General features: G+C 45.2%; 2 protein-coding genes across 2 annotated transcripts in view; one reads left to right on the plus strand and one right to left on the minus strand.

The window, feature by feature from the left end:
• Positions 1-6,467, plus strand: part of LOC122543520 (gastrula zinc finger protein XlCGF26.1-like) — a 22,118-nt gene extending 15,651 nt beyond the window's left edge. Inside the window, exon 3 of the mRNA XM_043682297.1 lies at positions 5,661-6,467. Within this exon, the coding sequence (XP_043538232.1) occupies positions 5,661-6,224 (564 nt within the window). The 3' untranslated portion in view covers positions 6,225-6,467. The remainder of the gene's footprint in view (positions 1-5,660) is intronic.
• Positions 1-26,420, minus strand: part of LOC122543529 (zinc finger protein 239-like) — a 75,461-nt gene that overhangs the window by 38,926 nt on the left and 10,115 nt on the right. Inside the window, exons 3-4 of the mRNA XM_043682327.1 lie at positions 19,643-19,773; positions 19,451-19,562 (exon numbers count right to left, since the gene is read on the minus strand). Coding sequence (XP_043538262.1) covers positions 19,451-19,562; positions 19,643-19,773 — 243 coding nt within the window. The remainder of the gene's footprint in view (positions 1-19,450; positions 19,563-19,642; positions 19,774-26,420) is intronic.

Here is a 26,420-nt window from a genome sequence, read left to right on the forward strand (position 1 = left end):
CGAACTCAGCACCGCCTTCCTAACCTGCAATCTTCTTCCTGACCTCTCCGCCCCCACCCCACTCCGGCCTATCACGCTCACCTTGACCTCCTTCCACCTATCGCATTTCCAACGCCCCTGCCCCAAGTCCCTCCTTCCCTACCTTTTATCTTAGCCTGCTGGGCACACTTTCCTCATTCCTGAAACGTCGATTCTCCTGTTCCTTGGATGCTGCCTGACCTGCTGCGCTTTTCCAGCAACACATTTTCAGCTCTGATCTCCAGCATCTGCAGTCCTCACTTATTCCTTCGATGGACCAAGCTTCAGAGGATCGGAAGGAGTGTAGTCCTCCTGCCATTGAGAACCCCCGTTATTGGCTGAATGCAGAGGTTTGACCATGAGCTTGTGAAAGCTGCTATTGCTGATCCTCTCTCTCTTTGAGTGAAGATTGTGCTTCACCCCAGACTGCAACTTCTTTCCACTATCCAACATCTGTGAGTACAAACACTCTTTTCTCAAGCCCTTTTCTATTTTTTTTTCATTCTGGATTTCAGTTCTTGACTTGCAGCAAAGTTGGTTCAGGTCTGTGTCTTAATTGGCAAACACATGGCAAATGCAATAACACAGTGTGAAGTTATAGCCTTTCCTGTGGAGAAAAATGCAGAAATGAGATGCATTGTTTAAATGGTGATATATTGGGATGTGGAGCAAGTTAGGACTGCAGATGCTGGAGATCAGATTTGAAAAGTGGCGCTGGCAAAGAACAGCAGCTCAGGCAGCATCCGAGGTGCAGGAGAGTCAAGATTTTGGGCACAAGCTCTTGTGTGGATGCACAAAGGTGCATCAGTGACCTTCTACTCAAGCCTTCTATTCCAATCAATGCCAGTTGTCAGATAGGTGCAGCAAGCAATGAGCAAGGCAAGTGGTATATTAGCAAGAGGAATTTAGTTCAGAAGTTGGGATGTCTCCCTGCAGTTATGGGATCATTGAATATATTCAATGCTGAGTTCATCTGGGTTTAGAATGTCAAAGATAGTTATGGGGGAAGGCAGGAAAATGGTTTTAAGACCAATATGGAACAGCTACAGGGTATACAGCACAGAAACGGACCCTTCAGTCCAACTAGTCCGTGCTATGTTCTCAATCGAAACTGATCCCATCTGCCAGTGATTGGCCCATATCCCTCCAAACCTTTCCTATTCATGTACTTATCCAAATGTTTTTTAAGCATTGTAACTGTACCTGCATTCACCACTTCCTCTGGACATTCATTCCACAAACCACTTTCTTAAAAAAAGATGCTCCTTATGTCTTTTTAAAATCTTTCTCTTCTCAACTTCAAAATTTACTCCCAAATTTTGAAATGCCCAGCCAAGGGAAAGGACGCCAGCTGGTCATCTCATCTATACCCCTCATGATTTTATAGTCCTCCATAAAGTCACCTCTCAACCTCCCATGCTCCACTGAAAAATGACTCGGTATGTTCATATCCAGTTATGATCTGTTCAATGCTGGTGCAGGCTAGAAAAAACCTACTCCTGTCCCCAGTTCTCACACTCTGTGAGAGACCATAAAACATAGGAGCAGAAATTAGGCCATTCAGCCCATCAAGTCTGCTCCACCATTCAATCATGGCTGATAAATTTCTTAACCGCATTCTTCTGGTTTCTCCCCATAACCCTTGATCCCCTTGATACTCAAGAACCTATCTATCCAGGTCTTAAGTATACTCAGTGACCTAGCCTCCATAGCCTTCTGTGGCAATGAATTCTATAGATTCACCACTCTCTGGATGAAGAAGTTTCTCCGTATCTCCATTCTAAAAGGTCTTCCCTTTGTTCTAATGCTGTGCCCTCAAGTCCTCGTCTCTCCTACCAATGGAAACATCTTCTCAACGTCCACTCCGTCCAGGCCATTCAGTATTCTGTATGTTTCGATTCAATCCCCCCTGAATGTGGGCCTGTTAATCAGCATGAACCAGATCCTTCAGGATGAGGTACAGCAGGGATTAGGTTCAACAAAGTGAGAATGGAGGGAGTGTGTGTGGGATGGAGATTTTCAGCTTTTAGGGAATAAAAGAGGAAAGAAAGTTCGACATAAATTAGAATTGATCAGAAGGGGCTGAGGAGCTGCAGGTGGAGTTTAATTTAGATAAATGTGAGGTGTTGCATTTTGTAAAGGCAAATCAGGGCAGGATTTACACACTTAATGGTAAGGCCCTGGGGCATGTCCTTGAATCAAGAGACCATGGAGTGCAGATTTGTAGTACCTTGAAAGTGGAGTCACAGGTAGACACGGTAGTGAAGAAGGCATTTGGTGTGTTTGCGTTTATTGGTCAGAGCATTGAGTACAGGGGTTGGGAGTCATGTTGTGGCTGTACAGGACATCAGTTAGACTGCATTCAGTTCTTGTCTCCCTCTATGGGAAAGATGTTGTGAAACTTTAAAACAGTTTTGAAATGATTTGCAAGGTTGTTGCCAGAGTTGGAGGGTTTGAGCTAGAGGGAGAGGCTGAAAAGACTGGCACTGTTTTCCCTCTGCATCAGAGGCTGAGGTTACCGTACAAAAGTTTATAAGGGGCATGGATAGGGTGAACAGCCAAGATCATTTCCCCAGGATAGGGGAGTCCAAAACGAGGGAGACAGAGAATGAAACCTACACTGCTACCTGACACAGCAGTGAATCTGCACAGTTACTGGACATCAGAGAGCATCTAGCAAAAGTTAATGAACAGCAAAATTCACAGCTGACCTTGGAGAACCTGTAAGGGGATCTCACAGAACAGGAACAGATAAGTGCATAAGTTTTGAACATGTAAATAGCAGTAGTGAATAGAGTGGGTTCTTTCTTGATTAGATTAGATTAGATTACCTACAGTATGGAAACAAGTCCTTTGGCCCAACTTTAGCAGTCTTTTTGCTCTAAAAAAGTGCTCCAGGCTAACTTAGTACTTGTGTTTCATATTTTTAAAATTTAATCAAGAGACAGAGGTCAATAAAACATATTGGAGTGATACAATGGCTGAGAGTTTAGCACTCTTTGGAGAGTCAGTCCACACTGACCCTCCAAAGAGTAACCCACCTAGACTCATTTCCCTACATTTACCTCTGACTAATACACCTAACACTATGGGCAATTTAGCACCGCCAATTCACCTAACCTGCACATCTTTGGATTGTGGGAGGAAACCGGAGCACCCGGAGGAAACCCACGCAGACATGGGGAGAATGTGCAAACTCCACTCACACAGTTGCCCGAGGGTGAAATTGAACCTGGGTTCCTGGTGCTGTGAGGCAGCAGTGCTAAACTCTCAGCCATTGTATCACTCCAATATGTTTTATTGACCTCTGTCTCTTGATTAAATTTTAAAAATATGAAACACAAGTACTAAGTTAGCCTGGAGCACTTTTTTAGAGCAAAAAGACTGCTATTTTCTGTGCCTGTAGATTGTGAAGGAGTAAAGGTGGCCTTTCGTAGAGTGATATGCTCTCCCTATCGGACATGGGAGATTAGGAGAGTATCCAGGTTACTGGTGATTATGTCTGCAGTACGCGTGTTTGGTTGCAAATCCTAGCGGATTGCATGGATCGGTTCGAGCAACAGTTAGAGGCAGTGAGAAATTTGCAAGAACGTGGAGGTGTGATGGATGGCAGTTATAGGAAGGGAGAAAAGCCGAAGATACCGTCTGGGTTAACTCCAGGAAAGGTATAGGCAGGTAGTGCAGGAATCTTCTGTGGCTGTCCCCATTTCAAACAACAATGCTGTTTTGGAAAATGTAGGGGGTGATGGACACTCTGGGAATATAGCACGAACAGCCAAGTTTCTGTTCTCGAGACAGGCTGCCATGCAATAAGAGGTACGTCGGGTTCCAAGCGATCGATTGTGATAGGGGACTCTCTAGTCAGGGGCACAGACTGATGTTTCTGTGGATAACAGCAAAAAATCAAAATGGTGTGTTGCCACCCTGGTGCCAGGATCAAGGATATCTCAGAGAGGGTGCAGAATGTTCTCAAGGGGGAGAGGGACCAGCAGGAGGTCATTGGTTCCAATGCATACAACGACATAGGAAGGCAAAAGGATGAGATTCTGAGGGGAGAATATAGAAGGTTAGGCAGGAATTTAAAAAGGACACCCTCGAGGCTACTAATATCTGGATTACTCCCGGTGCCACGAGCTAGTGAGGGTAGGAATAGGAGGATATAGCAGATGAATGCGTGACTGAGGAGCTGGTTCACATTTTTGGATCATGGGAATTTCTTCTGGGGTAGAAATGACCTGTACAAGAAGGATAGATTGCATCTGAATATTGGAAGGGAAATTTGCTGGAGCTGCTCGGGAGGATTTAAACTTGTGAAGTGTGGTAGGTGGGGAAATAATGAGGAAAGAGATCAATCTGAGACTGGTATAGTTGGGAAAGTGAGCGAGTCAAACAGTCAGGGCAGGAAGGAACAAAACAGAGAACAAGGTAGGACTGACCAATTAAACTGCATTTACTTGATTGCAAGAGGCCTAACAGGGAAGGCAGATGAACTCCGGGCATGATGAGGAAGAAGGAATGGGGTATCATAACAATTACAGAAATGTGGCTCAGGGATGGACAAGACATCCAGGAAGGCTATTTGGTTGGAACTGAGAAATAAGGAAGGGATGATCACCTTATTGGGAATGTGTTTTAGATACCCTCATGGTCAGTGGGAAATTGAGAAACAAATTTGTAAGGAGATTTCAGTTACCTGTAAGAGTAATAGCATGGTTATTGTTGGGGATTTTAACTTTTCAAACGTAGACTGGGATTGCCATAGTGTCACGGGTTTAGACGGAGGGGAATTTGTTAAAAACAGACCAAATTGGCAAGTTTTTCATGAAGAAGGTGGCGCGTGTACAAAGATGCCAGAGGAAGTAGTGGGTGCTGATATAATTATGACATTTAAAAGGCATCTGGATGGGTATATGACCAAAGGGTCTGGTTCAGTGCTGTGTCTCTCTCTGATTCTGGCTTGCCACTAATGTTTGCCACGTCTCTATGTTCAGTTTCTTTCTGGTGTCGGTGTCAATACCTTGTTGTCTCATTCCGACCCCACCTCCCCCCGGATTGACAGTGATGACTTTTGTAATCTCTTTTTACAGATTATCTGAAAACAGAATTTTCAAAATCAACAGCTTACGCTCGACTCTCCTGCTCCTCGGATGCTGCCTGACCGGCTGTTCTTTACCAGCACTGCACTTTTTGACTCTGACTCTCCAGTGTCTGCAGTCCTCATTTTCACATCAATGTTTGACAGTCACTCAATCCATCGGGACTGCAACGATTTTCGACTATGATGCTGTGAGAAGGACGGGTTCCTGTTTCAGTACATTTTCAGCATCGGTGGGACTGGATGAGAGACCATACTGTTGTAGTGCACTGAGTGTGGAGCCTGGAACAGTTATACTGCCTGGAAAGAGGAATTCACGGCAAAGAGGGGTTGTACACGTGTTTGTGTGCGGCTGAAGCTTCAGCCATGGAGAAACCCGAGGAATCCCGCCCCGTGGAAATGTGGTGACTGCGGTAAAAGCTTCCATTTCCCGTCTGACCTTGACATTCATCGGCGCACCCACACTGGGGAGAGGCCATTCACCTGCCCTGAGTGCGAGAAGGGCTTTGCCCAGGCCTCTGCCCTCGTAGCCCACCGCAGGGTCCACACTGGGGTGAGACCCTTCCTCTGCCCTGAATGCGGGAAGACTTTTAGCAAATCCTCCAACCTGCTGGCCCACCGGCGCATCCACACGGGGGAGAGGCCCTTCAGCTGCCCCAAGTGTGGGAAGGCCTTCGGCAATTCCTCCGTCCTGCTGAAGCACCAGCGAGTCCACACCAGGGAGAGGCCATTCTCCTGCTCCGAGTGCGGGAAGAACTTTAACCACTCCTCCCACCTGCTGACTAACCGGCGGGTCCACACAGGGGAGAGGTCCTTCAACTGCCCCGAGTGTGGGAAGGCCTTTGGCGATTCCTCTGCCCTGCTGATGCACCAACAGGTCCACACCAGCGAGAGGCCGTTCTCCTGCCCTTGGTGTGGGAAGGGCTTTAAACGTTCCTCTGAACTGCTGGCCCACTGGCGGGTCAACACAGGGGAGAGGCCATTTGCCTGCCCCGAGTGCGGGCGGAGATTCGCATTGTCCGGTAACTTGCAGAGACACCAGAGGGGGCACCAGTGTTCTCAACAATCTGATTCCGACAGTGATGCTGCTGTGGGTCAACCCCAGGACTGAACCTCCTGACTGTTCTGACAATGGGTGCAGTGGGAGAGTCTGTGGGTTTCTTTGTTTTCTGCTAGACTGCACCCACACACCCCTCCCATTCCTCCCCCAACCCCAGGTTGGCTCACGGGCGGCACAGTGGCTCAGTGATTAGTGCCACTGCCTCACATGGCCAGGGACCGGGGTACGATTCCACCCACCACGTGACTGTGGGGAGTTTGCCCATCCGTCCCCTCCATGTCTGCAAGGGTTTCCTCCGGGTGCTCCAGTTTCCTCCCACAATCCAAAGATGTGCAAGTGAATGAGCCAAGCTAAGTTATCCCAGCGTGTTCAGGAATATGTAGATGTGGTGCATTGTTTAGGGGGAAATGTAGAGTAATTGGGTAGGAGAATGGGTCTGTGTGTGTTATTCTTCAGAGGGTCATCGTGGATTTGTTGAGCCAAAGGGCCTGTTTCCACACTAGGGAATATGGGATTTTGTGAGCTTTGCTTCCAGTGGGCACTGCTGCTCATTGAACCCTAGACTGCACATCCCCACTGAAATGATCCGCACAAACCTAAGATGACATCCAAAACAGAGTTAGCCATGAGTAAAACCTCCACTCATCTCCATCCAAGGCACCAAAGGATCCTTCCACATCTAACATAAATTTACCTGTACCTCCACCAGCGTCACCTACTGTATCAATTGCATCCAATGTGGTCTTCTCTACGTTGAGGAGACAGGATGCCAACTTGTGGATCATTTCAGAGAACCTCTCTGGGACACCCACACCCACAAACCCCACCGCCCCGTGGCTGAACACTCCAACTCCCCCTCCCATTCCGTGAAGGACATGCAGGTCCTGGGCCGTCTCCATTGCCAAACCCTTACCACCTGATGCCTGGAGGACGAACATCTCATTTTCCACCTTGAGACCCTGTAACCACGCGGGATCAATGTGGATTTCAACAGTTTCCTCATTTATCCTCCCCCCACCACCCACCATTATCTCAGTCCCAAGCCTCCAACTTGGCACCGCCCTCCTGACCTGGCCATCACCTTTCCCATCTATCCTCTCCACCCTCCTCTCCGACCTATCACCTTTATCTACCTGTTGCATTCTCAGCTACCTTCCCCCCACTCCCCCACCCCTACACCTCCTTCCATTTATCTCTCACCCCTCCCAGCCCACAAGCCTCATTGCTGATGAAGGGCTTATGCCTGAAACGTCGATTCTTCTGCTCCCTGGATGCTGCCTGACCTGTTGTGCTTTTCTAGCACCACAGTCTCAACTCTGTCTACCTATGTTGTCAGAAATATAGGACCTACTCCAAACTGATCCACAGTCCAGCTGATGGGACAAGAAACCACTTCCTTTCTCAAGACAAGTCTCCTGGAGTGAACTTGCTGACTGTCTGATATACTGAACTTTACAGTGCCCCACTGCCCTCAGTTATCTGGAGGGGATCCACAAACATGCGCCTGAGATGGTGCTCGTAATGTTTGTCATCTCTTTGGGATTGATTCCCATTCATTCGATGTTATGGAGTCATACAGCCTGGAAACAGACCCTTTGGTCAACCAGTCCATGATCTCCAACTAAAGAAGTTCCACCTGCCTGCTCCTGGCCCTTATCTGATAGTCATAGTCATAGAGATGCACAGGACGGAAACAGACCAATGGTCCAACTCATCCATGCTGACCAGATATCCTTACCTAATCCTCCTGAAGGATGCAGGATTAAGAGTTCTCTTTGGGAAGAGACCTTAACAAACTGTAGTAATAGACTCACCAAAGTATGGAATCAGGAAAAAAGCATCTTATTTTCATCTTATACTTTGGAGACATGGTCATTAGATTTAGCCAGTCTACAATAATATATAAAAAGAAGAGGATCATAACACAAGGCAATGGAAAAATGGATAAGGAATGGAAGGGGTGGGGAAAACTAGTTAAAATGCAGTGAAATGGGGGGATTTCATACAAACTTAATTTAGAGGTATGCGTGAAAATATACCTGCAGTACTGAACACGACAGTAAAATGTGCCTTTCATAAAGGAGCATGTGCAAGAAATCCAACCGAGATACATAAAATCCCTACAGTGCAGAAAGAGGCCATTTGTCCTATTGAGCCTACATGGACCCACCAAAGAACACCCCATCCTCCTGTATTTACCATGGCTAATCCACCTAACCTACACATCAGAGCAATTTAGAATGGTCAGTCCACCTAACCTGCACATCTTTGGACTGTGGAAGGAAACCCATGCAGACAGGGAGAACATGCAGACTTCACCTGCTGCTGGAATTGAACCTGGGTTCCTAGTGCTGTGAGGTAACAATGCCAAGCACCGTGCCACCCCAGTATGATACAAAATTTGAACAAATGCACTAAGTTGAAAATTTGTCCATGTCAAGAACTTACTGCAAATGATTCGAAGGAAGAATCCATATGGATTGTGTTTTGGAAGAGATCTAAAACTTAATTTGTTAATGACTTCGACTTTTGGAATGGTCTGCAACAGTGTGTGTAGTGCTCAGAATCAATGATGGCATTCAAAAGAGAGTTGGATCATTAAACAGGAAAGTAATCACAGAGTTCAGTGAAGAATCGTATTGTGGTGATTATAATTAGGTCAGTTAGGTGAGTTCCACTTATTGGGGGTGTTCACCTGCTCTTATTAACATTTCACGACAATAACTTAGATTCCCAATATCTGCAGGGTGCTTTCTCTGTTCTCATATCTACGTGAGTGACTCAGTGTCAAATTTTGTTTATGAATTGCTCCCCTGACATCTCATGAGAGGGTTTATGATATTAACACTGCCATATAAATAGTTGTTGGTCACAAAATGCCCAAGTGAGAAAGAACAAACTGACCATCCTCATTATTCATTTTTAAACCATGGAAATAAAATTAATGTTTGGAAAACACACAAGTTATCATGTATTAAGATGATCAGAAATAGGAATGGGAGTAGGCAATTGACTGTTGAGATGCTCTGTCTTTCATCACCATCCGTGGCTGAACATTTATCTGAATTCTCTTTCTGCACGGTTTTTTTAACCATGACTTCACCTGATGAAGGGGCTATGCTCCAAGTGCTTGCGATTTCAAATAAACCTGTTGGACTATAATTTGATGTTGTGTGACTTATGACTAAAAGAATTGATTGAGGATGTTATTACACATCATTGGAGCAGTGGGATTTGAACCTGGGCCTCAGAGGTAGGGACGTTACCACTGCGCCATAAAAAAAGCCTCTGTGGTAAATAGGTCCTCTTCTGCTGAATGAATTGAAATACCTTTCTCCTCAACATGGGACACAACCACTGTTCCCTTTGAGCCCATTATAGTAAATTGAGCCTTCTCGTGTAGAATGAGTGAGAACATTTCCCTCCTGAACATGGAACACGCCTGCGAACCTCTCCACCAATCCCAAAGCCTGCGGTCAGTGCGGACTAATCGGAGAGTGATATACCGTGTTGTTGGTTCACCTACCGACCGCAAAGTCGGTCGCCATTGGTCGGGTGGAGTAAGGTGCGTTCTGATTGGAGGGGGTGCGGATGACGCGCGTCACTGGAGGAGGAGACGGAAGGAAGAAGAAATACAAAGATGGCGGCGCGAGGCTGCGGTTTTCTCATCGACTCAGCGGGCAGTTTCTGACAGAGGGAGGGGGGCAGACAGGCACCGTTTACCTCAGAAAATACCTTTAAAATACATTTCAAATTAAAGTCGGAACTTTTCAAGCAAAAGTTGTGAAGAAAAGGAGACAGTCCCCGGTGGGGTTTATTATTTATTTGTGTATAATTCCCGGGCCCGGGAAGGGGGAGGTGACGGTTACCGGGTGAACGAGAAAACAAATTAAAAATGTCGGCGGTGGAGGAGAGAGAGCCGGCGCCCGCGGCTTCTTCGACGGCGGAAGATGGAGGAGCGGCGGCCGGAGCCCAGGAGCTCAACAACCCCCTGGAGCTGGAGGAAGGTCCAAGAAGCCGGTCCTGGTGTTGGATCCGGACGGGATGTCCAACTGCATTCAACAGTATATTTGGTGGGTGAAAGAGGCCATTCACGGGTATTTTAATCTGAGTCTGATCCCTGAACCTTTACGACCTTTCCTGTAACCCTTTTTAATCATAATCCTTGTAACTTGTTCACAACCATCCTATTCATCCAAAATATAAATTATAATTCATGTTCTAGCTGGATTTGCAAAAAAAAGGCAGGTGTCTATTGGGGCATTTTAAAGATGCTCCCTCATTACATTTTGCGAGACAATCTGGGGCCAGATGAACTATATGAAGAATCTTTAACTGCATAACATGGGTCTCATTACAGATCGAAATCTTCCTCGCATTGTCACATATATCCTTCCATGTTTCCGAAGTGATCTCAACTCCTAACTCTCTAACCCAGGTCTCACGTGGCCGCTCGATGTCACCCAAGAAACCTCTGCCAACAGATGATAAAGAGTAGTCACAGAGAGTGTGTTCCTAGTGTGTTCCTCTTCTCTGTATCAGATCTGTAACAGTCAAAAGCATAGTCTCTTTTCAAATAAAATGTCTGATCTGAATAAAACTAAAGAGGTCCCTACTAGATAATCCATACTTATCGAATTATTTGATCAAAGGACATCATCATTTCACCCTCAAACAAATTATCCAAACAAGAAACTCCACTATCTGTCCAAAGTTTAAACCCGGGGTCCATTATCCCGGGCCGGAAACCCGGCATGCCAACTATGGGAGTAAGAAAACAAGTTTTACACATATTATCCCCCCATCTGCCTAATTGCCCTCCAACCCTAGACAGTATTAGTAACTATTGGATTATGACAATGTTCCGTAACTTTTAAAAACACCAGGTTGATATGATTTGGAGATGCAGGTGTTGGACTGGGGTGTACAAAGTTAAAAATCACCTGATGAAGGAGTGGTGCTCCGAAAGCTAGTGTGCTTCCAATTAAACCTGTTGAACTATAACCTGGTGTTGTGTGATTTTTTTTAACAGGTTGATAAGAGGACATTTTGCCTGAGAGGCCTCAATGTCCAACATATTGACACAAGTCCTCACATGCCCAATCACTTACAAAAGATAGAAAGGAGCTGAATTGATATCTTCTGATATCTGGGAGGTCCACTACCAATCCCTGGGTCAGTTGCAGTTTTACAAACTAATGAGGGCCCCCCTGTGGCACCAAATAGAAGAACTAAACCAATCATTCAATTTACGAAACATTTACCTAGGAAAAAGGAAAGGGAGCATCCGCAGGGGTTATAATAAGAGAGGAAGAACATTCATTTTGATAACAGCCACTTGACCTAACCATGATCTCGAAAGGGCCTCCCCATCTTTGAAGATCTTGTTTAATCTTGTCAAACAAGTGGATAAAATTAGCCTTAAATAACTGATCAAAGATGAGGGTAACAGAAAGGACTAAGTAAGGGAAACCTCTCTGCGCCCACTGAAAGGGAAACCCACCCTTAACGTAAGATATTCCCCTAAGATACCCCATCGGTAAAGCTTCAGAGTTTGAAAAATTAATCTTGTAACCTGAGAAAGAGCCAATGACTGTATTGAAAGCGGCACTGAAACTGTCAGGTTCAAGAGAAAAAGAGAGTATCATCCACATATAATGTGATCTTATGAACCTTTGACCCCATCTCTGGGCCAACTATATTGGGGTCACTCCATATAGCCTCCGCCAGTGGCTCAATCACCATTGTGAAAAGATAAAAGGCCACAGCCTTGCTGACTGCCCCTGCCATGTTAACGTGACTTTAAACCATTGGTTAGAACCGCTACTCGAGGATCACTATAAAGGACCCTTACCGATCTAGTAAACACTTCACCCAGACTAAACTGCTCCAGGGCATAAAAAAGATATGGCACTCCACCTGGTCAAATGCCATCTCAAAATCCAAGGAAATCACCAACCCTTGAATCAATTGCTGCTGACACATTTGAATCATATTAAGCAACCTCCTGGGTTGGATTGACCATGTTAAATTACCCATAGTGTCCAAGGATGTGCAGGTTAGGGTGGATTGGCCATGGCAGGGGGTGGGTGTGGGTGTGGGTGGGATGTTCTTTGGAGGATCGATCTGGACTCGATGGGCCAAATGGTCTGCCCCCACACTGTAGGGACTCTATGACACCCCCAAAGGTGCACTTTATCTGCATCCACCCTGTCAAGCCCCTTTCAGAATTCTACTGATTTCAAGAAGATCACTTCTGGTTCTTTGTGTCAGAGTCATACAGCACGGAAACAGACCCTTCGGTCCAACTGATCCATGGTGACCAGGATTCTCAAACTAAATTTGCTTGCATTTGGCCCATATCTGTCTAAACCTTTCCATCCATGTACCCATCTAAACATCTTTTCAATGTTGTAACTGTACTTGTGTCTACCACTTCTGCTGGAAGTTCATTCACTCATAAACCACCCTCTGTGTCAAAACGTTGCCCCTCAGGTCCCTTTTCAATCTCTCTCCTCTCACCTTAAAAGATATGTCCTCTAGTCTTGAACCCCTCCCACCCCATGCTAAGCAAGAGACCTTGGCTATTCACCTTACCTACATCCCTCATGATTTTATAAATCTCTATAACATCACCCCTCAACTTCCTATACTCCAGTGAAAAAGTTCCAGCCTCTCCTTATAACTGAAACTCTCCAGTCCTGGCAACATACTGGTAAATCTTTTCCAAACCCTCTGTAATAGTATTCTTCCTATAACGGGGCGACTAGAACTGTACTCAGTACTCTAAAGGTGGCCTTATCAACATCCTGTACATCTTCAACATGACATCACAACTCCTATACTCAGTGATGTGAACGATGAAGGGAAGTGTGCTAAACGCCTTCTTAATCACCCTATCTACCAGTGATGTAACTTTCAAAGTACCTGAGCTCTTCTGTTTCCGCCCCCCCCCAGTCTCTCTGTTCTACAACAAGACCCAGGGCCCTATAATTAACTGTACAAGTCTTACCCTTTTTTTTAAACCAAAATGCAATCCATTGCTTTTATCCATACCCCTCTCATCCACATGCTCTCTCTCTCATACACACACGCTTACACCCCCCCCTCCCCATTCACACACTCTCACAGGATTGTACTCCATCACACTCGCACTTTATCAAGCATGTCCATACGCAAACACGCACAAACCCAAATTGCACATACGTAAGTCTGTGGTGAATTTGCATTTAGAGTCGGAGTCATAGAGAGGTCCAGCACGGAAACACACCCTTTGGTCCAACTCGTCCATGCGGACCAGATATCCTAACCTAATATAGTCCCATTTGCCAGCATTTGGTCCATATCCCTCTCAACCTTTCCTATTCATCCAGATGTCTTTCAAATGCTGTACTTGTACCAGCCTTCACCACTTCCTCTGGCAACTCATTCCATACATCCTCTGTGTGAAACAGTTGCCCCTTAAGTCCCTTTTATATCTTTCCCCTCGAATCCTGCCGCGGCAGATGGTAGAATCGGAATTCAGTCAGAAATCTGGAGTTCAGAATTTAACAATGAAACCATTTTCAGGTGGAAAGAACCCCACCTGATTTACTGATGTCCTGTTTAGGGAAGGAAACTACCGTTGTGGGAAAGGATTCACTCAGTCGTCCCAGCTGCATCCTTTATCCACTCCGGCCTACACATAACTCCAGACCCACAGCAATACAGTCGGCTCTTGACTTGCTCACCATCCCCACACCCAGCAAATGAGCGCAGAGAAACTTACTTGGATACAACAACTGGGTTGAAATTGCTAAGTAAGGCAACATTTGGTGGGCAGCACGGTGGTTAGCACTACTGCCTCACCGTGCCAGAGACCCAGGTTCAATTCCCGCCTCAGGCGACTGACTGTGTGGAGTTAGCACATTCTCCCCATGTCTGCGTGGGTTTCCTCCAGGTGCTCCGGTTTCCGCCCACAGTCCAAAAATGTGCATGTTAGGTGAATTGGCCATGTTAAATTGCCCGTAGTGTTAGGTGCAGGGGAATGGGTCTGGTGGGTTGCTCTTCGGAGGGTCAGTGTGGACTTGTTGGGCCGAAGGGCCTGTTTCCACACTGTGTAATCTAATAAATTTCCTACGGGTTAAGGCTGTACCAAGGATCCAATAACAAAGGGACAACTCAGCTGATCAATAGTTAAAGAAAGGGAGGGGGGGAGCACGGGGTGGTGAGTGCGTGTGCTTTGACTTTGAGCTGTTTTTAAAATAAAGCTACTTCTTGTACGCCATTTTGCTGGGGAGATCTGAAGCTGTAACAAAGCTGGGTCACAATAAAGGTTACCTGAACTTACGACTGGACTCATACCCTCATTGAAAGTTTTGAGATCCAACAGGTTTTGTTTTAAAGCTGCTCATTTCTTTCAGCCTCCTGCACTAGATTTCCAATATCGTGAATCAGAAGGAGCAGCGAATGAGCAATTAATATTGTTAGAAATTGTAAATCTTTCATCTCTTCAGGTTCATTGTTTCATCGACATTGTAAAGTTTACTGGCAGCAGTGGGAGGTGTGGGCCGTATTCACTAGAAACAAAGTTAAAAACCATATAGTTGCACATTATAGTCCAACAAGTTTATTTGGAAGCGCTGCTCCTTCATCAGGTTGTTGTGGAACAGGATCATAAGACACAGAATTTATAGCAAAACATTACACTGTCATGAAACCGATACGATATATTGAATTACGATATATCCTAGATTGCTGTTAAGTTTTTCATCTTTTAGAATGGGTTGCAAATTTTGCTCCATTAATGTGTAAATCCCAGAACTTACTTCAAGTCAAATTCTCGAGTTAACTTAAGGTTTTATAAAAAGAGGTAACATCCCAGCACAGACAATACTTGAAAGGTCTGTCTGTATCTCAATCGTGAGTCAGACTTAAGGAGTGTGGTGCTGGAAAAGCACAGCAGGTCAGGCAGCATCCAAGAAGCAGGGGAATTGACGTTTTGGGCATAAGCCCTTCATCAGGAATGAGGTTTCCTGATGAAGAGCTTATGCCTGAACATTGATTCTCCTACTCCTCGGATGCTGCCTGAACTGTTACGCTTTACCAGCACCACACTCTTCAACTTTGCAGATGCTGGAGATCAGTTCTCACATTCTCCTTGAGTCAGACTGGTTTTAGTTCAAATTAGGAATTTATAAAATATGACATGGATTGACTGCCAGCTTTTTGAACCAAATAGAATGTACCTGCAAATATAACTCTGCAAATGCAAATTCACCCCATAGACTTATATGTATGTGCATGAGAGAGTGTGTGCGCTTGGGTGTGAGTATGGGAGGTCAGAGTGTGTGTGTCTGAGAGAGAGAGAGTGTGTATGAAAGAGGGTTTGCGTGAGTGTGAAAGTATGTAAGAGCGTGTGTTGTGTGTGTTTGGTATAGTGGGGCCACCTGGAGTGTGACATGAACCAAAGGTCCCAGTTGAGGCCATCCTCATGGGTTGCAAACTTAGCTATCAGCCTCTGCTCAGACATTAGAAATGATTAAGCAGTTACACAGCACACATTGGAGAGGGCAGGGTGAGACTTGTCTTTCAATTTGCAGAAGGTGGGAGGCTATGGATGCTGTGGTCCAGGACAAACTGCTCCGAGAGATGGAGCTGGTAGCCAGGCTGCAGACACGTTGAGGGAAAGGCGGAAAGTTAACCAGACACTTAATTCTGGGAGATGATCATTCCCCTCTGGACAGACCCTTCTGACTGGGTCAGTGGACAGGGTCAGGAGGGTGTGAGCACTGGTCTGGCAGGTAAAAGGGATCTGAGAGAGGGCTGCAGGGGGGAGGAGCTAATTGACTGTGGTGGGAGTAAGAACAACATTGGGGAGGGGGAGGGGGAGGGCGAGGTGGTGGGAAGGGACAGAATAGTGACAGGGATTGTCTCCTTTCTCTGCAGTTGGCAACAGGAGGCCAGATGGCATCGGTGTCTGTCTGGCACCAGGATTCAGGAATCGATGTACTCAGTGCCGGAGAAGTGGGAAAGGGAGGTTGCAGCGGGTGTGGCCCAATAATGTCAGGAGGAGAGAGCCTCTGCTAAGTGCGCGTAAGACATTAGAAGACTAGGGGCGGCACAGTGGCTAGCACTGTTGCCTCACAGCACTAGGGTCCGAGGTTCAATTCCAGCCTTGGGCGACTGTCTGTGTGGAGTTTGCACATTCTCCCAGTGACTGTGTGGGTTTCCTCCCACAGTCCAAAGATGTGCAGGTCAGGTGAATTGGCCATGCTAAATTGCCCATCGTGTTAGCTGCATTAGCCAGAGAGAAATGGGTCTGGGTGGGTTGCTCTTCAGAGGGGCGGTGTGGACTGGTTGGGCCAAAGGGCCTGTTTCCACACTGTAAGTAATCTAATCTGATGAGAAGCTACAAAGATCAAAGCAGAATCTAAAAGCTCTGGGCAGCACGGTGGCTCAGTGATTAGCACCTCTGCCTCACAGTGCCTGGGTTCGATTCCCAGGTGGCAACCGTTCTCCTTTGGCATGAACTCCAAACCTTTCCTATTCAAATATTTTTCAACTGTACCTGCATCCACGACTTCCTCTGGACAATCCATCCACACACAAACCACTCCTTAAAAAAAAGATGCTCATCATGCTTTTAAATTTTTTTTCTCCACTCACCTCAAAAGAATTTGCTCCCTAACATTGAAATCCCCACCTGAACACCTGCTTCTTTACCTCATCTATACCCCTCATGATTTTTAAAATTTCTATAAGGTCACCTCTCAACCTCCTATGTTCCAATGAGAAAAGTCCCAGCCTATGCCCTTGATACTCAAGAACCTATCTATCTCAGTCTTAAGCCAATGCAGTGCCTGTTAAGTTCACTTGATTTTAAAATGAATGGCACCATATTCATTTAAAATATCTATGTTTTCTGTGCAAAGTCAGTCCTGGTCAGGTAATAGCCAGTGATGTCTTATGCTGCTTCTGACCAGACTCATAAGCTGCCTTGAGATGTATGAGTGAAACTTCACAATAAAAGATTCATGCAGCCTTTCTTCATGACACTTTAACGAGGCTTCTCCAAATGAATCTTTGACTGATAAGGGAGGTTGACAGGATTTTGAGAGTCACTGGCTCTGTCACAGCACTGTCCCAACCCCCAGTTGACCCAAAACATCGACTTCTCCATCTCCTGGGTGCTGCCTGGCTTGCTGCATTCTTCCAGCCTCCTGCTTGTCTATTTTGGATTCCAGTACCTGCAGTTTTGTTTTGTCTCTAACCAAGAATACTCTGCAGATCAGGCAGCATCATTGGAAAGTGAAAACCTGTTAACACTTAAGGTTGATGACTCTCAGTTAGATTTCCAATATCTGCAGGATGCTTTCTCTGTTCTCGTATCTACTTGATGAATTGCTCCAATGATATCTCATGAGAGGGTTTATGATATTAACAGTGCTATATAAATTGTTGTGGGTCACAATGTGCCCAAGTAAGAAAGAACAAGCTGACCATCCTTAAATATTCATTTTTAAACAATGGAAATAAAATTAACATTTTCAGAAAACACAACTTGACATATATTAAGATCAGAAATAGGAATGGGAGTAGATAATTGACCATCACCATCCAAGCTGTCTTTCATCACCATCCAAGCCTGATCATTTATCTGAATTCTCTTTCCTACACTTTTTTTTCCCATGACTTCACCTGCTGAAGGGGCTACACTCCAAGAGCTTGCACTTTCAAATAAACCTGTTGGAACATAACCTGGTGTCGTGTGACTATTGACTTAACATCCTCAATCAATTTTTTTCATTACACATGGCTGGAGCCGTGGGATTTGAACCTGGGCCTCAGGGCTCAGGTAATTGCACATTACCACAGCATCACAAAAAAACCTCTGTAGTAAACAGGTCCTCTTCTACTGAATGAATATGGGACACAACCATTGTACCCTCAGAGCCCATTATAGTAAACTGGGACCTTTCCAGTTGAATTAATGAATGGGCTTGGAAAGGGGCAGAGACACTGAAGTTTGTGTGAACCTCTCAACCAATCCCAAAGCCTGCAGTTGGTGCAAACCAATCGGAGAGCGACATTCAATGTATTTGCTCAAGGTTCGGGTTCGGTGCCGGCAGGAGGTAAAGGCCGGCACAGAGTACAAGCTGGAGGAGAGGCTACACTTGGCGCTGTACCGTGTGCGTGGAGCTGCCCACGGCTTCAGACTACCAGGTACCAGGCTGGGCTGAAGGGGAACCCGGGGGACAAGGCGGCTCGCCATTAGCCTGGAGCCACAATCACTCCCATTCTTAAATCAGTCTTCTGCTATAAATTCTGTGTCTTATGATCCTGCTCCACAGCTACCCAATGAAGGAGTAATGCTTCCAAATTAATCTGTTGGATTATAACCTGGTGTTGTGTGATTTTTAAACTTTGTCCACCCCAGTCCAACACCGGCTCCTCCACATCGTTGAGCAAACAAAGCCCACACCTCCGGGTGCTGTCAGTAAAATACCGATGAAAGAATGAACCTGCAGTCCTGAAAAATTTACAATTCCTAACGAAACTAACTACTCATTCACTGCTTCTTCTGATACACAATTTGGAAAGTTAGTGCTGGAGACTGAAAGAAAGACTTAGGACAAAAACCTTTTGCATCTCTCAGCTTTCTCAGAGTCTGAGTCCAACAGTAAGTTGAGGTAACCTTTATTGCGACCCAACTTTGTTACAGCATCAGATCTCCCCAGCAAAAAAGGCATACGAAAAGTAACTTATTTTCTTTTTAACAGCTCACGGTCAAAGCTCATACACTCCCCCTGCCACCAACCTGACCCCCCACTCCACTTTCTTTACTATTGCTCAGCTCAGTTGTCTTTGTAATTCGATCCTTGGTACAGCCTTAACCCGCAGGAAGTATTGCCTCACTTAGAAATTTCAACCCATACACTGTATCCAAGTAACTTTCTCCCTGCTCATTTGCCAGGGGGTACTGTCAAGAGTCAACCGTCTGTGGGTTTGGAGTCACGTGTTTGGCCAGACCTGGTTAAGGATGCAGCTGGAATGACTGAGTGAATCCTTTCCCACAATAGCAGTTTCCTTCCCAAAAAAGGACGAGTGAATCAGATGGTTTTTTTCACAAAAATGGTTTCATCATTAGATTCTCAACTCCGGATTTCTGAACGAATTCCAATTCTACCACAGCGAGATTCAAACCCGGGAGTCCCCAGAACTGAGTTAATAGTCCAGTCGATAATGTGACTCTGCCATCACACCTTCAATCCCTCTGTGATGGCACATGAACTCGCTGGTGGCTCCTCAGGTGGGAGGAGTGGGTGAAGCCCTTCCTGCACTGAGAGCAGGTGAATGGCCTCTCGCCGGTATGGACCCGTTGGTGGATCAGAAGGGTAAAAGAATTCACTGAACTTTTCCGCACTTAGAGCAGGTGAATGGCCTCTGGCCCATGTGGGCCCACTTGTGGATCAGCAGTGTGGATGAACAAGCAAATCTCTTCCCATGTGCTGAGTGTGTGAACGGCTTCTCCCCTGTGTGGACCCACTGGTGCTTCTGCAGGTTGCCCACATGACTGAAGCCCTTCCCACACTCAGGGCAAGTGAACGGCCTCTCCCCGGTGTGGACCGCTCGTGAGTTTCCAGAATAGATAGAGATGGGAATCCTTTCCCAAAGTCCCCACATTTCCACAATTTCCCCATGGGGAGTAGCTTTCCTTCTGTCGCTCTGGGTTTGAAATTACAAACAGAACGGGTACACCATGAGGGGTGAGATTTTGATCCCCCAAGGTAATGGTGTGAAGCACTTTTCACAGTCAGTGCAGTGAATCTCCCTCACTCGGGTGTCTCAGTATTATTCCTGCAACACCAGTGTCCAAAATCTCTCAAGCAGACAAAAGCAACATTTCTTCTCTATTGGAATTACTGCTGATATTCAAGTTCCAATGAATTAAATGGCTCTGTATCATTTGCTTTCAGATTTCTTTCCTCATGTCTTCCTCCAAAAACAAATTCACAAAATATGTCATCACTGTCAGTCCAGTCAAATGAATGTAGCATAGGTGACAATTCCAGAAGATTGCCAGATGCCTGCTGATCACATATTATCCAGGACACAGAAACCTAAAACCTCACGGCACGGTGGCACAGTGGTTAGCACTGCTGCCTCACAGCACCAGAGACCCGGGTTCAATTCCCGCCTCAGGCGACTGACTGTGTGGAGTTTGCACATTCTCCCCGTGTCTTCGTGAATGTAGGGGTATGGGTGGGTTGCGCTTCGGCGGGTCGGTGCGGACTTGTTGGGCCGAAGGGCCTGTTTCCACACTGTAAAGTAATCTAATCTAATCTCTCATGCAGCTAGCTAGCCTTAAGTGTCTATGGAGGAAAACTTCATTTCTGTGACAATGACCTGGAACAAGCTGCCTACAAAGGTGCTGGAAATGGAGCTGAATCAAGGATATGAAAATGAAATGTCAACGCTGCTTGAATTGATTTGAATTTATTGTCATGCATACTGAGACACAGTAAAAAGCTTTGTCTTGTAAGGAATACAGGCAGATTACATAGTTAAGTATCATTGATATAAATAATAGGTAGACAGCAGCAAAAACCAAAACACAGGTACAAGTGAATGCTAAATTTGAGAGTCCATTTAGTATTCTAACAACAGTAGGGTAGAAACGGTTTCGAAACCAGCTGGTGTTCAGGCTTCTGTATCTTCTCCCCGATGGTACAGGTTGTAGAAAAGTATTACCAGGGTGGAATGGATCTTTGAGAATGCTAGTGGCCTTTCCTTGACATCGGGTCTGGTAGATGGATTCTATGGATGGGAGGTTGGCTTTTGTGATCGTCTGGGTCAAGTTCATCACTATCTGTAACTGTCTCCAATCTTGAATGGTACAGTTGCCATACTAGGTAGAGATACATCCAGACGGAATGTTCTCAATGGTGCACCTATAAAAGTTGGCAAAGGTATTCGCCATCATGCCAAATTTCCTCAGCTGCCTGAGGAAGAGGAGATATTTGGGTCTTTATAACCAGTGCGTCCACATGAAGAGTCCAAGAAAGCTTGTTGTTGATGACCATACCCAGGATCTTGATACTCTCTACTCATTCCACCTCTGTGCTGTTAACGTGTGTGTGGGGGGGGGCATGAATAACATCCCGCCGAAAGTTAATAATGAGTTCCTTCGTTTTGCAGGCATTAAGAGCTAGATTTTTCTCTGTGCACCCTTTTAACCAAAGTTAAGGTGGACCCGGTCCCTCTTCTCCTGGCCAAATTTATCTTCCCTAGATGTGCATGAGTGAAAGCTTTTTAACATCCTCACTTTTTGTGCGAGGAAGAACATTTTGTTGAATGCAGTTGACATCTCTTACTTTTGTCAACAGGCTCTGTCGGGGTAGCGTAAGTTAATAATGGAACACATTCCTTTGGACTTTCCCACAAATATGGTGCACCAAAAAATGGAAAATTATTATAAGACATGGCAGCAGTGTTTAAATTACCTGGCAGCAGATTTGTCTGCCTTCGTTTAGCCATGACGATTTGGTTTAGTGAACCCGATGCCCTGAGAGGAAGAATTTCGAACAAATATTGATGTAATAATTGATGTTCTCGAAGGTTGAGAGCTACAGTCTTGTTCCGCTGAGTGGTATTATTTATTTATTTGTAATGAGTATGGTTTTGTAGAGTAGTGTAGCAGTTGGTTTACTGTTGTCATTGTTGTTATAATGTAATATTTTCATATTTTTGTAACTTTATAATTTTGTAAAGAAAAAAGCTTTCAATAAAAATATTTTTAAAAAGTCTAATGCTTTGTGTCTGTGACATTGTTCTCAGTCAAGGATAGATTCCCCATCACCACTGTGGGATATCGGTAAAGTAGGGTTACTTCTGCAATCATAATTACTTATGCAAGGTAAATGAACTCACACCAGTGTATAATTGTTTCAGCCAAGAGCTGAGTCAACAAGAAGGAAATGTGAAGGAAATACATAATTGTTTTTGTATTAGCTAAAATGTGCATGCAAGAATGAAATATGCCTGCAAACAATGGTAGATGTTACAGACAAATAGATAAGGTGCTGTGAGGGGAGGGGGTTAAGCTAGATATGCCTGTACAAACAGTAGTTATAAGCACCTGTTTCCCGCTTCTGCAAAACCAAGAACAAACCACAATCAAGAAGTCATGAGGTCATAACAAGTAAGAGAAACAGATGGTAGTGAAGGAGGATATACCTAACAATGGACCACAGCAGGATGTGGTCAAACGGCCTTGTGAGGCCAGAAAGAAGCATTTTGTCACAGAGATGAACAGGCAAGAGATGAACAAGAGTAATGGGCGCCGGTCTTAGAGAAGTGGGAGATGTAAACAGGGGAGGAGCAATGGGAGGATGAAATAGGAACGAATTACATAAATACTAGTTGAATTCAGTGTGTGTGTGTGTGTCCCTGTCTTGTGGACAGTGGACACAACACCCCTCTTGCAAGACCGTAATAAACGATACTACTGATTCAGATCTTGTTTCAGACTGAAATTATTGAGGAACAAATTACATAAATGTTGTGTACTAGTTGAATTCAGTGTGTGTGTGTGTGTGTCCCTGTCTTGTGGACAGTGGACACAATACCCCTCTTGCAAGACCGTAATAAACGATACTACTGATTCAGATCTTGTTTCAGACTGAAATTATTGAAGTGAGTGAGCTTCGTTTCTCACAACCACCAATCCCCTGAATCAATATCTAATTAAGGAAAAAGCCAACATTCATATAAGTGGAGAAACAGCAGCTGTATTTAAGTGGGGACTTCGGAAACGTGCTAATGACTACTGTACACCCAACACACATTAGGACACCTGCCCTTTTTTTTTGGAAATCCAGCTAGAACATGAATTATAATTAATATTATGGATGAATAGGATGGTTGTGAACAAGTTACAAGGGACTATGATTTAAAAGGGTTACAGGAAAGATCGTAAACCTTCAGGGATCATACTCGGATTAAAATACCGTGCACGGCCTCTCTCATCCACCAAAACAATATCTTGTCGGACATCTCTTACTTTTGTTTGGACCTTTATCCCGGATCCAACACCAGGACCCGCTTCTCGGACCTTGCTCCAGCTCCAGGGGGTTGTTGAGCCCCTGGGCTCCACCGGCCGCCGCCGAAGAAGCCGCGGGCGCCGGCTCCCTCTCCTCCACCGCCGACATTTTTAATTTGTTTTCCCGTCACCTCCCCCTTCCCCGGAAATTATATAATACAAACAATAAACCCCACGAGGGGACTATTTTTTTTCTTCACAACTTTTGTTTGAAAGGTTCCCGCTTTAATGTGAAATGTATTTTAAAGTTATTTTCTGAGGTAAACGGTGCCTGTCTGCCCCCCTCCCTCCGTCAGAAACCGCCCGCTGAGTCGATGAGAAAACCGCAGCCTCGCGCCGCCATCTTTGTTTTTCTTCTTCTTTCCGTCTCCTCCTTCAGCGACGCGCGTCATCCGCGCCCCCATCCAATCAGAGCGCACCTTACTCCACCTGACCAATGGCGACCGGCTTTGCGGCCCTCATGGGACCGAAACCCCACCGAAACGTCGCTCTCCGATTAGTCCGCGCCGACCGCAGCCTTTGGGATTGGTGGAGAGGTTCGCAGGCGCTTCACTGTCCCCGCCCCTTTACTACAACGGGCTCGAGGAGGGGGGACAGAAATAACGTCTCATGTTCAGGAGGAAGGGATTCTCACTCATTCAATTCTCCACAAGGCGGCTCAATTTATTATGTTAAAAATCACCAGGTTTTTAAACTTTGTGCACCCCAGTCCAACACCGGCATCGCCAAATCAATTTACTATAACGGGGGTCGGAGGGAACAACAGTCGTATCCCACGTTGAGGAGGAAGGTGTTTCCATTCTTTCAACATAAAAGGTCCCATTTCTCTTTTTTTACGGCGCAGTGGTAGTCTCCCGACCCCGGAGGCGCAGGTTCAAATCCCACTGCCCCAGCCACGTCCTCAATCAAACGTTTTTTAGTCATAAGTCACAACGCCAAATTATTGTTCAACAGATTTATTTGAAATCGCAAGCGCTTGGAGCGTGGCTCCTTCATCAGGTGGAGGCATGGGGAAACTGTGCAAGAAGGAGAATTCAGGTAAATGATCAGCCAATAATGGTGATAAAAGACAGAGCATCTCAACACTCAATTACCTATATCCCATTCCTACTTCCGATCTTGTATTAATACATGACAAGTTGCGTGTTTTCTAAACATTAATTGCTTGGTTTAAAAATGAATATTTAAGGATAGTCAGTTTGTTCTTTCTCACTTGGGCACATTGTGACCCAGAACAATTTTATATGGCACTTAATTCATAAACCCTCTCATGAGGTATCACAGGAGCAATTCATAATCAAAATTTGACACAGTCACTCAAGTAGATACGAGAACAGAGAAAGCACCATACAGATATTGGGAATCTCAAAAGTTATCGACGTGAAATGTTAACAAGAGCAGGTGAACACGCCCAATAAGGGATCTTACTGACATAATTAAAATCACCACAGCAACCAGTACTACTCTTCACTGATCACTGTGATTAATTTCCTTTTCAGTTTAACGACCCAACTCTCTTGGAATGCAATAATTGAATCTGTCTCCAACACACTCTCTTGCAGACCACTACAGAGGTCGAAGATTTTCAATCATTAATGATTGGATTTGGATCTCTCCCAAGAAAAATTCATATTGCTTCTTCCTTCCAATCCTTTGCAGTTAGTTCTTCACATAGACAAATTTGCAGTTTCAGATTAGATTAGATTCGCTACAGTGTGGAAACAGGCCCTTCGGCCCAACAAGTCCACACTGACCCTCCAAAGAGCAACCCACCAAGACTCCTGGCAAATGCACCTAACACTATTGGAATTTAGTATGGCCAATTCACCTAACCTGCACATCTTTGGATTGTGAGAGGAAACCGGAGTACCTGGAGGAAACCCACGCAGACATGGAGAGAATGTGCAAATTTCACAGATAGTTCACAGATAGCGTGAATTGAACCCGCCTGTCCCTGTTAAGAATATGGAATTTGTACATCATGGGTTTGTTAAAATTTTATAACATATTGGGGTGGCACGGTGCTTGGCATTGCTACCTCATAGCGCCAGGGACCCAGGTTCAATTCCAGCCTCAGTTAACTGTGTGGAGTTTGCATGTTCTCCTGTCTGCATGGGTTTCCTTCCACAATCCAAAGATGTGCAGGTTAGGTGGATTGACCATGGTAAATGCAGAAGGATGGGATGATTCTGGGTGGAATGTTCTTTGGTGGGTCAGTGCAGACTCAATGGGACAAATGGCCTCTTTCTGCATTGTAAGGATTTTATGTATCGCTCTGATTTCTTACACAGGCTTTTTATGAAAGGGACATTTTGCTGTTATGTTCACTACTGCTGTTTCTATACTGCTAAATTAAGTTGGCATGAAATCCCCTCATTTCACTGTATTTTATCTAACATTCCCCCATTCCATTCATTATCTATTTTTCCATTATCATGTATTATGATCCTCTTCTCTTTATATATATTATTGTAGACTGGGTAAATCTAGTTACCGTGTCTCCAAAGTATGAAATGAAAATGCTTTTTTCCTGATTCCATACTTTGGTGAGTCCATTACTACATCTTGTTGAGGTCTCTTAATCTGGCATCCTTCAGTAGGATTAGATTAAGGTATCTGGTCAGCACAGGTGAGTTGGACCGAAGGGTCTTTTCCGTCCTGTGCACCTCCATGACTAGGACTACCAGATAAGGGCCTGGAGCAGGCAAGTCATAGCGTCATACATGTACAGCATGGAAACAGACCCTTCGGTCCAACATGTCCATGGTTATCAGATATCCCAACCTAATCTAGTCCCACCTGCCAGCACCTGCCCATATGCCTCTTAAACGTTGCAATTGTACCAGCCTACACCACATCCTCTGGCAGCTCATTCCATACACGTACCACCCTCTGCGTGAAAAAGTTCCCCTTAGGTCTCTTTTATATCTTTACCCGCTCACCCTAAACCTATGCCCTCTAGTTCTGGACTCCCCGACCCCAGGGAAAAGACTTTGCCTATTTACCCTATCCATGTCCCTCATAATTTTGTAAACCTCTATAAACCTCAGCCTCCAACGCTCCAGGGAAAACAGCCCCAGCCTGTTCATCCTCTCCTATAGCTCAAATCCTCCAACCCTGGCAACATCCTTGTAAATCTTTTCTGAACCCTTTCAAGTTTCACA

The sequence above is a fragment of the Chiloscyllium plagiosum genome, chromosome 44 (assembly GCF_004010195.1).
Source record: "Chiloscyllium plagiosum isolate BGI_BamShark_2017 chromosome 44, ASM401019v2, whole genome shotgun sequence".
NCBI classification, from domain to species: Eukaryota; Metazoa; Chordata; class Chondrichthyes; order Orectolobiformes; family Hemiscylliidae; genus Chiloscyllium; species Chiloscyllium plagiosum.